Consider the following 19,197-nt stretch of genomic DNA (forward strand, 5'->3'; position numbering starts at 1 on the left):
AAAATGGATGTCAGAAGAGACTCTGAAACTTACTCTTGAATAGAGAGAGTAGCTAAAGCAAATGGAAAACATGACAAGATAAAAGAGCTAAACAGAAGATTTCAAAAAGCAGCTGGAGAAGACAAAGTCAATTATTACAATGAAATGTGCAAATATCTAGTGTTAGAAAACCAAAAGGGACGAACACACTCGGCATTTCTCAAGCTGAAAAAACTGAAGAAAAAACTCAAGCCTCAAGATGCAATACTAATGATTCTATGGGAAAAATAGCAACTCAGGCAGGAAACATCAAAAGAAGATGGAAAAAATATACAGTCACTGTACCAAAAGAATTGCTTGATGTTCATCCATTTCAGGAGGTGGCATGTGATCAAGAACCAATGGTACTGAAGGAACAAGCTGAAGCTTCACTGAAGAAACTGGCGAAGAACAAGGCTCCAGGAATTGACGGAAAACCCACTGAGATGTTTCAACAAACGATGTCACACTCCAGGCACTCACTCGTCTATGCCAAGAGATTTGGAAGGCAGCTACCTGGCCAACTGACTGGAAGAGATCCATATTTGTACCCACTCTAAAGAGAGGTGATCCCACAGAATGTGGAAATTATCAAACAGTGTCATTAATATCACATGCAAGTAAAATCTTACTGAAGATAATTAAAAAACGGTTGCAGCAATCTATTGACAGAGAACTTCCAAAAATGCAAGCTGAATACAGAAGAGCATGTGGAGTGAGAGCTATTACTGCTGCTGTCAGATGGATACTGGCTCAAAGCAAAGAATACCAGGAAGATGTTTACTTGTGTTTTATTGACTATGCAAAAGCATTCCATTGTGTGGATCATAACAAATTGTGGATAACACTGAGAAGAATGGGGATTCCAGGACACTTAATTGTACTCATGAGGAACCTGTACATAGATCAGGAGGCTGTCATTCAACAGAACAAGGGGACACTACATGGTTTAAAATCAAGAAGGGAGTGTGTCAGGGTTTTATCCTTTCACCATTCTTATTCAATCTGTACACTAAGCAAATAATCTGAGAAGCTGGGCTATACGAAGAAGAATGTGGCATCAGGATTGGAGGAAGAATAATTAACAACCTGCAATATGCAGACAATACAACTTTACTCGCTGGAAGTGAAGATGACTTGAAGCACTTGCTGATGAAGACTGAAGACTACAGTCTGCAGTACAGATTACATCGCAACATAAAGAAAACGAAAATCCTCACAACTGGACCAATAAGCAGCATCACGATAAATGGAACAAAGACTGAAGTTGTCAAAGATTTCCACAATCAACACCAATGGAAGCAGCAGTCAAGACGTCAGATGACACATTGCACAGGGCAATGTGCTGCAAAGGACCTCTTTAAAGTGCTGAAGAGCAAAGATTTCACTTTGAAGACTAATGTGCACTTTACCCAAGCCATGGTATTTTCAATAACCTCACAAATGTGTGAAAGCTGGATAATGAATAAGGAAGACCGAAGAAGAGTTGATGCTTTTGAGTTGTGTCAGTGAAGAATACCAAAAGTACCATGGACTGCTAGAAGCATGAACAAATCTGTCCTGGAAGAAGTACAGCTAGAATGCTCCTTGGAAGCGAGAATGCTGAGACTTCGTCTCATCCACTTTGGTCGTGTTGTCAGAGGGGAGCATTCCCTGGAGAAGGATTTGTTTGGTAAAGTGGAGGGTCAGTGAAAAAAGTGGAAGACCCTCCATGAGACGGACTGACACAGTGGCTGCGCCAACGGGCCCAGGTATAGCAAGGACTGTGAGGCTGGTGCAGGACCGGGCAGTGCTTCATTCTTCGTACACAGGGTCACTATGAGTCAGAGCTGACTCAACGGCACCTAACAACAACAACGTATGGAATCAAAGCAACAAGAGCAACTCAAAACATTAGACAGGAAGCTTAGGGGACAGTAAGCTGATATTAATAGAGGATGAACAATTCAGAAAACGAGGGTGAGAATGTTTGCACAATTCAAAGAATGTCATAGTGTCACTGAACTGCCCATGCAGACACTGCTCAGTTGGTATAAATTTTGCTGTGTGTATTCTCAATGACAAAATAAAATTAAAAAAAAAAAAAAAAGAACAAGCACCATCCCCTACCATATTCAAGCCTCAGTTAACCCTTGGAGAATGCGGGACCATAAAGCACAGCTCACTCAAACACCACGTTTTACAAACACAAACTGAAAAACAGACCGATTCAATAATTTGCCCAAAAGTGCAAATTTTTCACTGGTTAGTGGAAGGCAGAAAGGTCATCTACCAAAAGAAATTCGTTTAAAAAAAAAAAATAAGAAAATTCTATAAAAGCACTTTCCTTTACAAAACTCCCCATTTCTGCAAGAGCACATTTGCAAAACCAAAATTACCAGCGATGATCACAAGCAGCATTTTCATTGGGGGAAGGACTCACGTACCAAGTTATAGACCCCAATGCAATCCAGGGACTCTCAATAGTAACACTTAATCGGGTAAGACTAACTCACCAACGAGAATTAGACCCTTTGACTTAAAAGGTCATAGCAGACTGCATCGTGACACCCCAGCGCAGTGCTGCTGAGGGTATTCCGACTGCTCGTGACCCTGCAGGACACAGGAGACCTGCCTCACAGGGATTCCAAGGCTGTCATGTTTACAGAAGCAGACCGACGCATCTTTCTCTCACGGAGCAGCTGGTGGGTTTGAACCAACCTCTTGGTTGTCAGGCGAGCATTTTAACCACTGCATCACCAGGGTTCCTTTTAAATCCAGGTGCAAGAAAACAAATCGTGAGCGTGTGGGTTTTGTCCCCCCTCCAAATGAAATTGCAAAAGAAGGAAAAAGTGCAGTGTTTCCCAAATATCTCCAACATCAATAATCAATGACCCAAAAGAGGCCTCCAGGACACTTTTTCTTTGGAAGGAAAAAAAAACAAAACAGAATTTAATAGCATTACATAAAAATGCTGGAAGTTATGCAGCAAGACTCTCCTGGAACCGTGCCCAGAAAAGGGTAGGCTGCGTCCTCACGTGCACAGGTGCTCATCAAGTAAGAACCAGGAGGAACAGCAGTGGCGGCAGAGATGTGCACACCGGTGAAACCTCCCCTCCCAAGGGCACAGGCGACTGCCTAAACTCAGCCGTGGGTCGCAGCGCACGTTTTCCGGGCTGTGCCCCCTCCCCGCGGCCAGCTGCCCGGCCCTCTCAGAGCCCAGCCGTGACCTCGGGAACCAACATTCCACCATCTGCAGCAAGACAGTGGCTGCCTCTCTTCCAGTCTAGCCTGTTTTGTGTAGATGTCCTAGGTGTGGTTTCCCACACAGCAGAGTGCCCACAGGTACTGTGTGAGGAATTCAACATCCATTCCTTCATTCATTCGTTAAACATCACTGAGCATCTACCAGTAAAACCTGACAGCCGGATAAGGCTTCTACATAAGGCAGAAACCCATCAGAGACAAGAAGCACAAATACTTCCCACGAAAGCAAGCACTAGGAAAGTGGGAAGACAGCCCCCATCAAAGGTGGAACACTGGCAGGACCCAGGAAAACACGGCAGTCCCGTCATGGGCCAGCTCTCCCAGGTTTCAGCGTCCACGCCCGACTCGGTTCCCAGCACCGTGACATAATAAAGCCAGAGCAGCCTTAAAGCTGGTGCAGATGGTGCCGGGCCCGGCACCGCATGCTCTCTTACTTGTAAGGTCACCACGAGGCGGGCGACTCGGCCACAACCAGTAGGAGGAGAACAGCAGTAAAGAGCACGTCGGAAAATCTCCGCTCACGAGCAGCTGCCGTTCTCGCGGGGTGCAGGAGTACAAGAACACGAGACGGAAAGGAGAGTGGCGGGGCCGCTGCAGGGCCCCGTTCCAAGAGGCACTAGTCACAGCAAGGCCTGTGGAAGGAAACTGCTAGAGCTGGGCCTTCCGGAACCTTCCGCCACAGCCTTGGGGATGGGGCCTGCTGGCTGTGCTCCCCAGTCTGCGAACGGGTAATGCACGTTTTGGCCTGGATTCCTTGGATCTGATTACGCTTTATCACCATTGGCCAACACTCACAAGCACGTACCCTCCATAGGCATCAGCAGGAGGACGTCTCAGAAAGAAATGCCGCTCGCTCTGTCAGCTGTATGAATGTAAATTAATGCTTCTAAGAGCCGGGAGGTGCAGGAGATCGTCAGTGGCGTGTTATTAAACATTTGAGATATATACACGTACATGCTATTTATTCTCTTCTCACACAGGGGAGAAGGTACGCTTCCGCTCAGTCACTCTGAACAAGCATCAGACAACCAGAAGTATTGACATTCCGATACCTGTAATTTCTCTACGCCTCGGAAGCGGTGCTGAACAGGCAGGGAAGCTCTCTGAGGCTGCTGGATGGCACAGACAGGACTCTCGGGAGCCAACCCACAGGCTCACGGTGGGACAATGTGAGCATCCAAAAGACATCAAGAAAGCAAAACCCAAGTATCCCCTGTTACCTGAATAAAGTCACTGGTCACCTTTGGAGGATGTTAGAAAACCAACTTCATCTGAAGACTGGTACAGGGGGATAGAAGCCAGTGGCCGCAACATACACGTGACTTACGCGCTCCCTGGACACAAGGACCTGCCGAGGGCAGACAGACGGCACGTGCAGACACGCTGGAAAGAGCTACAGAAAGGTGGTGGTGCTGCTGAGAAAACCGCCCCAGACTCGGTGACATCAGCTAGTCAATCTAGTCTCTGCTGAGTTCTGGGGCAAGTGCTGCTCTAAGAACTTAATCCTCACAATTCTGTGAGGCGCATGCTACTGCACACCAGCAAAGCCGGTGGATTTAACTACCGGCTCTACCACTTAGGAGCCCTTTCTAGCTCTGTGACCACAGAAATCACTTAACCTCTCTGTGCCTTCATCCCCTCACCCATAAAATGGGGGTGACTATTTGATGAATGTCTGCTTCCCCATCTAGGCTGTATGCTCTGAGAGGGCAGGGGCCACAGCTCTATCTGCAGAACCTTGGTGTTGTAGTTATGTGCCGTCGAGTCAAACCTGACTCATAGCGACCCCTCCTTGGGTTTCCGAGACAGTATCACTACGGAAGTAGGATTGCCCAACCTTCCTTCCGAGGAGTGGCTGGTGGGTTTGAACCACCAGCCGTCTGGTTAGCAGGCAAGTGTCTTAGCCACTATGCTACCAGAGCTCCCCTGCAGAACCTAGTCCCAACCAAAAAACAAACCCAGTGCTACTGAGCCAAGCCTGGTTCACAGTGACCCCATAGAACAGGGTAGAGCTGCCCCACTGGGTTACCTAGGCTGAAATCTTTATGGAAGCAGACTGTCACATCTTTCTCCCATGGAGCTGCTGGTGGGTTTGAACCACTGACCTTCAGTTAGCAGCTAAGTGCTCTAGCCACTGTGCCACAGGGGATCCTAGACCCTAGTCCAGGCCTCACAGACAGTAGGAGCTCGTTCAGTAGTTAAACAGCTGACTGCTCTCACAGTGGAAAACATGGAGCTGAAAATTGCTTTAGTTCAAACTCAGCCAGTTTCCCCAGAGTCTCAAAGCTGAAGATTTCCCCATAATCTCTCAATTACCAAGCCACATCATCAGAAGTACCTCAAAGCCCTGGAGTCCCAAAGCAGCCCTGGGGCACCACAGCAGCCCCGGAGCCCCACAGCAGCCCCGGAGCAAATACTGTTGCAACTCTCTGGGGTGTCAGTAAATGAACTACCGAGGTTGGCAGCTGCAGTGCAGCCAGCGCGAACCATCAATGCCTTTGTGTTCTGGACACTTGCCCTTTTTAATCTGAGAAGCAGACACAATCACAGCCCCCAGTGTGGTCCGGGTTTGCCACCAGATTACAGAAGACGTGCCCCAAACCGAGGGAAGGGGAAAGAAGGCTTCCGCAGCACCAAACGTGACTCCCCCCAGTGGGAAACCACATCTAGTCTCCCTGAGTTCCAGTGTAAGGGAGCAGTGGCCCCAAACATGGTGCACAGACCCACAGGGTCCCCAAAACTCTTGGAGGGAATCTGCACGGTCACAACCGTCTTCCCAGTAATGCTACTGATGTTGGGCACCATCGAGTGCATCCTAACACACAGCAACCCCCTGGGACAGGGCAGAGCACCCCACAGTCTCCTGGGCTGTCATCTTTACAGGGGCAGAGCACCAGGTCTCTCTCCCTCAGAGCCACTGAGAGGTTTCAAACCGCCAACCTTTCCATCGACAGCTGAGCACTTAAGCCCTGCGCCAGCAGGGCACCTGTCCTACAACCTTATTTGTCTTTTTTGCACTGACAGTCAAAGCAAGGGCGGCAGAGCTGCTGGCCCTGAGCACACGGCGAGGCGAGGCGGCGGCCCACAGCCGGGCCAGCAGGCAGGCTGGCAGCGCAGGCCACGCCCACTCGCAGGGGAGCAGGTCAGTGTCCCATAAGCCTATCCTCGCTGAAGCAAATGAATCCCCACTGAACCTCAGCCTCGAGTCTACCTCTCTTTATTATCTGATGGGAGGAAATGGGGAGCATGTTGGAAGCACTTACTGAAGATGGTCAAACAGCTGTGAAAAGCCCACACGGGCGACTGTTTGTGTTGGCAGCTGAACAAGCCACTTTTGATTGCACAGCGTGTCTACGTGACTGATGGGCAAACACCAGCCACTTGGACTGCTGTGTTTTAACAGGTCACTCCTCAACAAAGGGAAAAATGAGTTTGTCACTTCAAGGAAAAACTGCCACTATATGTTACCCAATGATAACAATCAAACTTTCAAGAGAAAATTAGAATTTTGGAAAACTTAAACCCACCCCTGTGAAGCTGACACCTTCCCAATATCTAAAGAGTGTGCTGAAGTCAACATGTGGAAGACGTGCATATCACAGGAAACCACTGTTTTCCAATGACCGCCTGATGGTATAAACCTCACCTCTGAGCACCGCGGCTCCCGGAACCTCCAGTGCATCCTATGTAACAGAGCACAGATTCGCCTGTAAGGTATGGTCCCACGCGAGCAAGCCTTATGGCACTCCTGCCTGCCAAGCGCTGGGGCAGCATCAAAGAACACATACGGTTACCCCAAAGGCTACTGAGATGCTCTGCCCTTCCCCACCACACACCCCGGCAGGCCACACTTTCTACTCATCCTTGAACCAAAACATCCCGAAACACATTGGATGCTGACATGGAGGAGAGAATCAGTGGCTTCTGATAAACCCAGACGCTGAGGAGACCTGCAAAAACGTACAACACTGCCACTCTGCTCACTAAACTTCCTTGTTACATCTCAAAATAGTTATCTTTGTAAAAACATCTTATTGTTTTTCTGCCCTGAGAACATCTGTAAACCTTAAACTAAAAATATCCCCTGAAGTCTCCTTAAAACTGCACCACAGTGTGGCTTAACTGGAAAAAAAGGTCCACCTTGAGCATCGGGCTCTTTTGAGAGCTGTCTCTCTGGGATCGGAGAGACAACAGTGTCCCCAAACATGAGACAGGAGCCCTGGGCACTATGAGTTGATGTTAATGGAGGAGGGACAACTCAGAGAAGGAGGGTGAGAAGGGTCGCATGCCCCTGAGAATGTCAGTTTCGCTGAATGACGCGCAGAAACTGCTGAGCTGGTCTATGCCTTGCTGGGTATATTTGCAACAACAACAACAAAAATAAATAAAATTTAGGAAAAATAAAATTTATGTGCTATATATTTTCACACAACAGATACCAGCTACCATCAAATCAACACTCACGTGGGTCAGTCTCAGACTGTATTCCACTGGGTTTTTAGCGCTATGGCCTTCTGGACACAGATCACCTGGTCTTCTAAGGTGTCTCTGAGTGGGTTCAAACCACCAACCTTTCAGTGAATAGTCGAGTGCTTAACTATTTACACCACTGTGGTGGTTATGTTTGTGTGTCATCATGGCTGGGCCTGGTTGAGTGGCTGGGCAGTTGGTGGTAGTACTCCCCATGATGAGACTGGTAATCAACTCCATAGTGGGATGTACCACAAGCAGCTGAGTAGCTGCCTTTGGAATGTGGTCTGCTTCCTACATATAAGAAGTCTTGGGAATGGCCTCTAGCCTATGGCACGCTTGGACCCTGCAGGTAGCCGTGTCGTTGCTCAGCAGCCTGCTATGCTCTGCCGACCTTGAGACTTACAGTGGACTTAATGGCCTGCCGTGTGGATTGCTAACATCGGGACTGTACCTTTTTACTTGTCAACCTTGGGGCTTCTCAGCCTCAACAGCCAACAGCTGCTGTCTAAGTGAAGAAACGCCTCTAGCTCCAGTGGGCCAGGAGCAGGAGGCAGAGCTGAACCGCAAGGTTGAAGGGCTTTCACCCAGCCCCTAGAGCCTAGCACTCTGAACTTGGACTTAAATCCTCCAAATTTTAAGAATAAAGTCCTGTTTAATAAGGCCATCCCATTTGTGGTATATTCCTGTCAGAGCAGCACTAGGGAACTGGAACATCAACCTTGGGCTTGGCAGCCTCAGCAGCCAGCAGCTGTCTGAGTGAAGAAAAGTCTCTAGCTTCAGTGGGCTGGGAGATGGAGGCAGAGCTGGACCCCAAGGCTGAGGGGCTTTCACCCAGCCCCTAGACCTTGGCACTTTGAACTTGGACTTAAAGCCTCTAAATTGTAAGAATAAACTCCTGTTTATTAAGGCCATCCCATTTGTGGTATAGTCTTGTCAGAGCGGCCCTAGGTAACCAGAACAACCACTGAGGGGCTCCTGTAGCTCTGGTGGTGTAGTGCCTAAGGCATATGACTGTTAACCAGAAAGTTGGTAGTTCAAACCCACCAGCCACTCCTCAGAAGGAAGACTGGGCAATCTACCGTAAAGATCTACCACCTCAACAGCAGTGAGTTTGGTTTGTTTGTTTTTTTTGGGGGGGGTCCTGTGCAGTGTGTGCAATAGGTTTGTTATTTTGAAACAAATTAATATATATTTAAAAATTTGGGTTTGCTTTAATGTCTCACATGGAAAATACCAATGACACTAACATGAAGAAAAGCTCTTTAGCAGCCCCAAGAATTGTTAGGGGTTTAAAGGGATCTTGAGACCAAAGAGCTGAGACTCACTGGCTAGGGAAAGTCTCCTAAGCCGTTCACAGCCATCCCTGATGACCCAGTCCCAGAACTTCAGCCCATTCTCAAATGTGGCTCTGTATTCCAGTGACCCCACTGCCTGGGCCAATGCTACAGCCAGTACTCCCATTACCGCCTCTGCCACCCCCTCCACCATCAGCCTCTGTAGGGCTTGATCCTTCAGCCTAATCTACAGGAACAAGCCCCGAGGATGCCAGGCATTTGCAGAAGCACAAAACTGCCATATGCTAGGGTAACAGAGCAAAAAACTTAATAGATAAGAGCAAGCCAGTTTCGTGCAGTGTCCTTTGCCAAAGTTAACTCAAGTTTAGCTACTGACTGGCATGGGTGGCACAGTGTACCAGGTACATCAACAAGACTGACAGGAATGCCACTGTCTTACATGCTTCCCAGGGGAGACACCCCCCCCCGGCCTGGGCCAGCTCTCTGTCTGTGGTGGCCGGAGCCAGCTACTGAGGCCACTGCTACCTCTGATGTAGTCCCTTTACTTGTGCTCAGTGTTACCATCTGCCAGTCTAGACCTCGTACTTCATCCCCTTCTAGTTTCAAACACTCTCACCTTGTTGTGACATTCCCCCCGAGGATGCTAACTCCTGTTGGGGGCCTTTAGATATCTCAGATGCAGAGCACAAATGATGCCAGAGCCACTTAGCGGCCAGTGGACAGCTTCCTGTCCACCCCCAGGAAAACAGGCCTGTGGCAACCTCATGTTAATGACGATACTCCTACAATATTGAGACCCCAACAGAAATCCCAACACAGAAACCACCACGCAACTGACAGAGGCAAACACACCCACACCCGTAAGAAAACCAAATCCACTGCCGTGGAGTCAATTCTGACTCGTAGCGATCCTAGAGGACAGAATGGAACTGCTCTAGAGAATTTCCAAGGCTGTCAATCTTTAAGCAAGCAGACTGCGGACTGCCCCATCATTCTCCCATGGAACGGTTGCTGGGTTTGAACTGCCAGCCTTTTGGTTCACAGCCGAATGCTTTCACCACTGTGCCACCAGCACTCCTTTCACACAATGGGAAGTTTTATGGGTTTTTGTTTTGTTTTTCCCCCAAGATTGTCACTCCACAGTAAAGTACCTAGGCAACAATGACCAGTGAAAAGAAACAAGATCATTACTGAGCCAGATGGCTGATAAGGGAGAATCCTACATATCTGACAACCCCCCTCCTCCTTCACTTTCCCTTTCTTAGTAAGTCTACCTGAAAAGGCTTTCCTTCCTCCCACCTTCATCCCACCAGCAAGTCAGGAAACCTGAGGTTTAACTTGCTTTGCCAAAGGCTGATTCAACTCAAAAGCTTATCCACAGAATCAGCAGCTGTGTGGTCCTCACCGGCAGCATATCATTTCACCTGCAAAGATCTGAATAAATTGACCAGGGTTTGCCCGAGCCTGGCTGTTTGTCTTCTCCTATGCCAGCGGTCAAGTCAAAATTTCTGCCACTTGCTTCCCAACAGCAGAGCTTTGAACACGAACCCTCCAGTCCAGCTGGACGCCCTGCATCCCACCATCCCTTGGCCTGAACTGGCATCTCCAGTTCCCCGATGAGTCTCATGGAAGTGTGTGTACAGAAGCCCTGTCCAAGAGGCTGTATCTCCATGGGCCTGAGAGAAGCCTGAACTTAGCAGACTAGGCTGTCAGCTAACAGGTTGCCACCACAGTGGCAAGGCTCACATGCTCAGGTGGGGACAAGAAAGTCAATGCTCCACCTGGGAAGGGCGGCACCCGAGCAAGCAAACTGCACCCAAAACTGGAACCTGGCACCAGGGCTTAAGTGTCAGCTGGCAGGCCTACACCTGCTGGGAACCTTTTTTTATTTTTGGTATTGGGCCCCTTTGGGCGAAGGCTGAAGTACTACAGGTGCCTCAGCCTGGTGTCAGTGTGAGGAGCGGTCCCCAGCAGAGGCTAGACAGGAACTCTTCTTAAATGCCACCTACTGGCCAAAAAAAAGGAGCCGTGGTTGCACAATGATTAAGAGTTCAGCTGCTAATCGAAAGGTTGGTGGTTTGAACCCACTAGCCACTCTGCAGGAGACAGACCTAGAAATCTGATCCCTTAAAGATTACAGCCTAGAAATCCCAACAGGAAAGTTCTATTCTCATATAGGGTTTCTGAGTCAGAAGTGACTAACAGGCACCTGACAACATCAGCAAAAAACAAAGGGCTCAGCTGCTCAAGTGGCCAGTGGGTGAGTGAGCCCTTCCCCTAGCTACTCCACAAGCCGGAAGCAAGCCTGCAAAAAGTCTTTTTTCATTTCTGCATCTGACAGTACGATGTTGCTTGAGATCCCTGTCTACAAACACAGAACCACTGGTGTTGGTGTTTGTCTTCCTAATACTGAAGGGTGGGAAATAAGATGTCTGCAGCTATTTTCTGACAGTTCACGTTCTTGTCTCTGCCCTGGAAAAGCCAACAGATCTAGCTTATATCCCTTACCCTCTTTTTTTTTTTTTTTTTTTTATGCTTGTGGCCCTGAGGTAGAACAAGACAGCTGGGACCCAGTTAGGGCTCGTGGTTCACCCCAAACGCTAGGGAAGGGCCCTTCTTCCCGTCACTCAGATCAGATCCTGTCTCCGTACCTTTAAGAAAATGTTCCTCACTGGTTTTGTTTTTGTTTTTGTTTTGTGGAGGTATCATTTCCAAAATCCCAGTCCCATGTTGAAAATCCTTCAACATTCCTCTCAGCTAGCAGCCACCTGTTCCGAAAATTCACGCACACCCCACACACACCATGCTCCCCTTCCTGCTCCGTGTTGTACTCTGAGAACTCGGGGAACAAACTCTGTTTCACAGATTTGCTTGTGTGTGGCTCCCCTGTGAAAGCAGGGGCTCACGAAGGTAGAACTGTTACCTGTTTTGTTTACTGCTGTAACCCCAGCACCTAGAACTGTGCCTAGCACAAAATGAACGCTTGTAGAAGGAAGGAAGGACTAAGCCAGGGGGGTCCTGGCCTGTTTCACTTCTGCAACCCGATCCTGCATTCTTCCTGCAGACCGAGGAAACATCAAAGGCCTCACGCCCATTCCTGACTCCAAGTCTGATTCCAAACTGTCTCCTGGTCAACTCCAGAAACTTAAGACGCTATCTCCTAACCCAACCAAGCCCCCAGTCCTCTGTTGAAATCTGGCTCCACATCCCAGCAAGTTTCTCCTTTAACACTGCTCACACTAGTCCCATCATCTCAGTACCACTGCTGTTCCCTCAGTTCAGGCCTTCATCACCCCAGCCTGGATCCCTGGTCTCACACTCTTCAACTCACTCCTTAGAATGGAGAGACTGAGCTTCTAAAACTGCACATCACATCTCTCAACTCTCCTGTTTAGGGCTCTTCATCCAAATTCCTTCTCATGTTGCCAACAGCCATCCTTGCCAGTAGTCTCTCTAAGTCCTAATGAATGACTTACAATTTCCTCACCCCACCTAGAAACACAATTCCAAGCCCCAGCACATGCTATTCTCTTTGCATGGAATGCTCTTTATTCAATCTACCTACCTGGAGAACGGAGCTTGATCTCAAGACCCACCTCAAGTGCCTGTACCCCTTGAAAGCATTCCTGGGCCCTGTGACATTTATAACTGAGCTCACGAGCTGAGGTCAGGACTGTCACGCACCCTTCTTTACATCCTCATTGAAGATGCACAGCAGAGGCACAAATGTTCTAGTGACTGAGTGAATGGACAGAAGTAATGAAATTCCACTCTTCACAAAACCTCTTCAGGTAAATTACACAGGAATAGCTTCCTCTCAGGAGCCCTCATGCACAATGGGTAAATGCCTGGCTGCTAACAAAAGGGTGGTGGTTCGAGCCTACTAGCCACTCCATGGGAGAAAGATTTAGCAATTTAGTTCCATAAAGATTACAGCCTAGCAAGGAGCCATGAAGACACGACACTTAGTCTCTATTCACCTGAATCAACAGAGGAAGAAGGAGAGTCAGGAACAGGAAGAGGACATGGGATGTGTGGCTAATTGCCTATATAAACAAGTGCCTCCTTTGCCATGAGAGCAGAAGAGATGGAGGGTGTCCAGCTACCATCACTGAAGATTTTGATCAAAGATTCCATAGTAGAATCTTGATCAAAAGGAGAAAAATACAGAATTTCAAATTCTCATGGACTCTAGATTTTCTGGAGCCATGGAGGCTGGACAAACCCCTGAAATCGCTGCCCTGAGATGATTTTTAAACCTTAAACCACAAATATTCCTTAAATTACCTTAAACTGTTCAGCTTAACTAGATCTGTGTTCTGCATTATGCTCTTAAGATCTAGCCATGTAAAATCAAATTGACAACAGCAACTCGAAAGATTAGATAGGAAACTTAGGGGGCAGTGAGGTAATGTTAATAGTGTAGGACTTAAAAAGCCAAAAATCCAAACTCACTGCCATTGAGTCAATCCTGACTCATAGCAACCCACATTGGGTTTCCAAGGCTTTAAATCTTCCTTTCATGGAGCGACTGATAGGTTCAAACCAACCTTTTGGTTAGCAGCCAAATGCTTTAACCACTACACCCACCAGAGCACCTTACATTCAGAAAAAGAGGGTGAAAATGGTTGCACAACTTGAACAATGTAATCAATGTCACTGAATTGTACATGTAGAAACTGTTAAATTGGTGTATATTTTGCTGTGTATATTTTTAACAACAACAAAATAAAATTTAAAGGAAAAAAAAAAAATGACAGCCTAGGAAATGCTATGAGACAGTGCTACCATATGGGGTTGCTCCGAGTCAGAATCAACTTGACAGCATCCAACCACAACAGCTTCCTCTTACCCTGCTGGGCTGGTTCCAGCATCCTCTGTTTACTCTACTGACGTTGACTTCCACAGAGTTCTCTACTGGGTACCTTTTAACCCCACTATCAGCAAAGGTGATAGGAGGTAAAAGCTAATACCTAACATTGTAGATAGAAAGACTATCAGGCACCAGCTCAAAGATAAACTCAAAAACCAAACTCACTGCCATTGAGTCAACTCCAACTCACAGCAAGCCCCACTATGAAAATCTTTACAGAAGCAGACTACCCCATCTTTCTTCCACAGAGTGGCCAGCAGGTTCAAACCACTGATCTTCTGATTAGCAGCCAAATGACTTAACCACTACACCACCACCAGAACTCCTTAGCCCAAAAATAGAAGACTAAAATAAATCTTACAAATGTTAAGTTTAGGGGGAGCTCTGGTGGCGTAGTGCCTAAGGCACTTGACTGTTAACCAGAAGGCTGGCAGTTCAAACCCACCAGCCACTCCTCAGAAGGAAGACTGGGCAATCTACTTCCATAGTGATACCACCTCAGAAACCCCAGGAGGGCTCGCTATGAGTCAGATCTGACTCGATGGCAGTGAGTTTGGGTTTGGTTTTTATGTTAAGTTTTGCCACAGGAATAAAAAAGGTCTTCTCAGCCTATCAGCTTTGTACAACTTCAGGAGAGTAGGACTATGTGCTTTTGAAAGGGTTGGGAAGTTTGGTAGATGTGCTCTATTACTGAGCCTGGTCCACACAGGTTTTCAACATGAGCAAAACAAAACAAAAATCATGGTCTTGGGGAAAGAGTTAAAGAAAGCTACAGCATAAGATAAATGAATAAATAATTACTGGTGACCTAAGTTTTCTATCTTTCCCTACCCCCAATCCAGGATTAAAACTTTTCATTTATAAATATAAAATGTAAGCAAATAAAAAAATATTTAATTTACCAAATTTATATTATCTGAGGTAAAAATAAATAAATAAAAGACCCCAACACATCCACTCTAGCAATTTGTTGAATAGTGAGATTTGATCTACAAACTGAAAATAAAATTATACCTCAATTCACAAAAACGGGCATTTCCAGAGATTCAATGACTTGGCAATTTCCAAACTCACTTCATGATCACCCTGGCTATTTATTCTCAAAATGCAAGTACACTGCACAAAGTCTAATTTACAAAACTGCCACCATCCTCTGACCTGACATACTTCCTTCAATGTTGTGCAAATTCCACACTCTGGGATCTGGCCAACACCACCTGAGGCTAGAGCCCACCCACTCAGGTCACAAAGATGCCACAATGTCACCAGGGGCTTCAGCTGCCTTCTCATTCCACTGCTATCTGCCAACTCAAGAGCAGCCACCACCTCCCCGCACAGTGAGAAAGCAGACAGCAGAAACAGTCAAGCAAACTGCAGAACGTACTTTCGGACCTGGACAACTTAGCTTTTGAAACTTCCTGGGTTAAGGCAATGACCAGTGCAAAGCATTTTTCCACGACATTCACAAATTCTTCCTGAACTTAAAAGAATTAATATAGGACGGAAAATTCAAGGGAAGGATAAAGCACTCTTGCCAGAACAAATAAATAGCTAGCCTCGGAAACACCCAATGACCGAGAGAGAGAATAAAGGCCAATTCAGCACGCAGGATTAAATCAAGGGCCAACATCCGTGTGCCCCAGCTCCACACTCGTGCCTCGGACTTAAACTGTTTATTCCCAAGGGTTCCCTTTCTTAGGGCTTTCAACCGTGTCGTTATGTAACGTGTGGGCACCACAAAACACGACCCAGCTGAGCAGATTCAGGCTTGTGAAAATCAATGTTACTTCCTCTACATCCAAAACAGATGGTCCCCTCGATCACGAAGATGTGACTCAAACATGAGGACTGTTTAGGAGAAAAAAGCAAAAAAGAAGGTGTCCGAATTACAGCCGACTGTTCAGATTGCTTACTCTTGGTCCCACTTACTTAAACATCACTTCCCAGACCTCAGCGCTCCTTGTCCTATGTGAAAATAAGGAAAGTCAAGGAAAATAAGCAGCAGTCTAGTAAGAACATCAAGAATGAGCAGCAAGGGGCTTATGACCAGGGACAAGGGCCCAGATCCGAGCCTGAGGGACACGGGGGGGGGGGGGGCAAGCATCTGGTGGCCTGAGAAGTTCAAGTGTTAAAATACTGAGATCTAAGTGGTAAGATGAACGCCAAGAATAAATAGCATACTGCTAAATACATGACAGTTGAACCACAAGCATTTTAGCACCCGGAGACCTAGGCAAAAGGCAGTGTGCACCCAGCAGTACATAAGTCCATCTATTTCTCCAAGTCCTGCAGGGCAGAGCCCATTTCCTTACTCCTAGTTTGACAACTGAGGCCTTCCCATGGTGTTGGGGAAGAATACTGAATGTACCACAGACTGTCAGAAAAACAAATAAATCTGTCTCGGAAGAAGTACAGCGAGAGTGTTTCTTAGAAGGAAAGACAACGACACTTCGTCTCATGTACTTTGGACACGTCAGGAGGGATAAGTCCCTGGAGAAAGACATCATGCTTGGTAAATGGAGGGTCAGTGAGAAAGAGGAAGACCCTCAACAACATGGACTGACACAATGGCTGCAACAACGGGCTCAAGCATAGCAACAACTGTGAGTATGGCACAAGACCAAGCCATGTTTTGTTCCACTGTATGGGATTGCTGTGAGTTGGAACCAACTTGACTACACCTAACAACAACAGTTTGACAATAAAGAAAGTGAAGACTAGGGAAGAAATGTTTTGTTCTTCATGTTTTTACAAAGAGGTGTAGGGAAACATTCCAGGAGGACTCCAGGGTAAGCTAAGAAACTGCAAAGGCCATTTTCCAGTGTTTAAAGTTGGCTGCCAAAGTGCTCCAGTGCCCTGACATTCATGGGACAACCAAAATTCAGAAACACACTTCAGACACACTAATAGCCTGTGCCAGTCCACTCATTTTCAAAGTGGACCCTTCTAGAAGTCTCATCGAGGTCAACCCTGCTCCAGGGTCACGCTCTGCAGCGTGAAGAGATCTGGGATATCTGACTCCCCCCTTGTCGGGTATCCCGAGGCAACCAATCTGCCTCCGATACTGACGCTGGAAAGAGACTGGAATCATTTTTATTTTGTGAACACAAACAGGATTAGGAGGGAGGTGGCAAGGCCAAGAAACACACCTACCTTTCAACTGGTCAGCCACCACACTCTGGCCCAGGCGCTCACACACCTTCCCATCTTCCATCTCGTACCGATCATCTAAGTATTTCGCAGTGGCTTCCGAAATGTGGACCTTGCCAGCTACTCCCAGCTGCTCCATGAGGTTGGCCAAGTTCACGTCATTGGACCACACGTCGAACTTAAACCTCCGCATGCCCAAGATGCCACACAAGACGGTGCCTGTGTGAACCCCGACACGCATGTTCACCATCTCTTTTTTCTCCTGGCAGAACTGCTCGATGGCTTTGATCATGCCCAAGCCCATCTCGATGCAGCAGTAGGCATGGTCCGCACGGGGCTCAGGACAGCCAGCCACACAGTAGTAACAGTCCCCCAGGGTGCTGATCTTCTCACACTTGGTCTCCTCACACAGGCGGTCGAAGCGACCAAACAGATCGTTCAGGAGCCCCACCAGGGCATGGGCCGACTTGTTGGCACTCATCTTGGTGAAGCCCACAATGTCTGCAAACAAAATACTAACCTCCTCAATCTGCTGCATTTTAAAGGGGCGGAAGGCTATAGGTGCTTTCTGTATGGAAGACTTTTTCTTCCTGTTCTTGGGGCTCGAGGTGGCGTGCCTCTTGACGGAATTCTCACTCTCATCATCCCCCTGTTTCATTAAGTCATCCGCAATGATTCTGGGCATCACCGAGTGGATCATCCTCTCTTTGAGGGCTTTTTCCACTTCCAGATCCTTCCCGTGCATGATGGACTGCCCCACCTTGAGGAAGGTGCTCCGGGACCTCACCTGGGACATGATGAACAGGTGAACCCCAATGGCGTGGATGCAGAGGTGCAGCAGGGCCCTGCTCAGCAGCTCCCAGTGCAGGGCCGCGGTCCCTGCCACCGCCGGGGGGAAGCAGTCTGCATCTCGGAAATAGTGGCCAAAGGTCTCAAAGAGGACAGAGTAGGCCACTCCCAGGAACAGGCTCAAATACAAAGGCAAGTGCGTGACGGTGTACAGCAACAAGAGCACTTCGATGCACATGGAGAAGCTCCCCACTCGAGACAGGCAGCTGGCGGGGGGCCTGGCAGCAGGGGTGTGGTTGGAGCTGCCAGTGCGCCCTGAGAGAGGCGTCACAACCTGAACCTGCACCGCCAGCGTCAGGGCGAACACCAGGAGCGCGAGCACCAGTGCGGTGCACACGTAGTGCCGGGCATACAGCCTGGTGAAGGTCAACAGATAGAAGCCCGCGCACACCACCAGGAAGCACAGCGCGGGGGCGGCCAGGACCAGCAGCCTGGCCCGCATGTGGACCGCGAAGTAGACGCTCCAGAGCAGGCAGGCGAAGCCGACGTAGAAGAGCGCGTAGCGGAAGCGGCGCCGGGTCTGCGGGAAGCAGCGCTCCATGCACGCCTCCTCCAGGTTCACCGAGTCGAACTTGGGGTCCCACCAGCGGCCGGAGGCCCTCTCGAACAGCTGTGGCAGCTTCTTCCGCCGGCGCCCGCGGCCGACACCGCCGCCCGCCCTCCGCGGCCCGCCCCCGGAGTCCCCAGAGCTGCTGCAGCTCGACGAGATGCTGTACTTGCAGTGCTTGGCGTGGCTGCCGGACGAGAGCTGCTTGGGGTTGAGCTTGACCCGCACACTGTTGCTGTCCCCGCTGGAGTCGCAGCTCACCTCGGTGCTGTGGTGATGCAGCAGCTGCTGGGGGGGCGGGGAAGCCATGTTGCCGAGCTTTCGGCGCCTCCCGGGCCGGGTCGCTGGGACCTGTTCAAAAAAAAAAAAAAAAAAAAGGCGAGTTACACGGACGTTTCCACACAAACGCCTACACCTGAAAGCCCCGGGAGGGATGCACTTCCAGAGTGGTTACTCTCTCCACCTACTCGGCCAGGCACCAGACGCCCCCTAAAAAAACCGTCCGTAATGTCTTCCCAGCGCTTCCACGGTCCCCACGTCCAGCCCGACGATGCCCCTGAGGACAGACCTAGCACTCCAGGGCTCACAGCCGAGAGAGGCGGCTCTGCCTCCTGCGCGCCGCGCGGCCCGATGGTGGCGTCCGCCGCGCTGCGGTTCCTGCAGCCGAGCCGGCTCTGCGGGAAGTTCAGCCCTCGGGCGCCGGCCCACCAGCCTCTCCCGGTCAGAACGCGCGCCCCGGCGGCGGC

The 19,197-nt window shown here is 48.8% G+C and overlaps 1 protein-coding gene across 1 annotated transcript in view; it reads right to left on the reverse strand.

Annotated features, from left to right (window-relative positions):
- The window catches only part of ADCY9 (adenylate cyclase 9), a 167,229-nt gene extending 148,469 nt beyond the window's left edge, over positions 1 to 18,760 (reverse strand). Inside the window, exon 1 of the mRNA XM_007939578.2 lies at positions 17,059 to 18,760. Within this exon, the coding sequence (XP_007937769.1) occupies positions 17,059 to 18,760 (1,702 nt within the window). The remainder of the gene's footprint in view (positions 1 to 17,058) is intronic.
- Between the last annotated feature and the right edge of the window lie 437 nt (positions 18,761 to 19,197).

Source organism: Orycteropus afer, unplaced genomic scaffold, assembly GCF_000298275.1.
Source record: "Orycteropus afer afer isolate SDZICR_OR568_19922 unplaced genomic scaffold, OryAfe1.0 scaffold00061, whole genome shotgun sequence".
NCBI lineage: Eukaryota > Metazoa > Chordata > Mammalia > Tubulidentata > Orycteropodidae > Orycteropus > Orycteropus afer.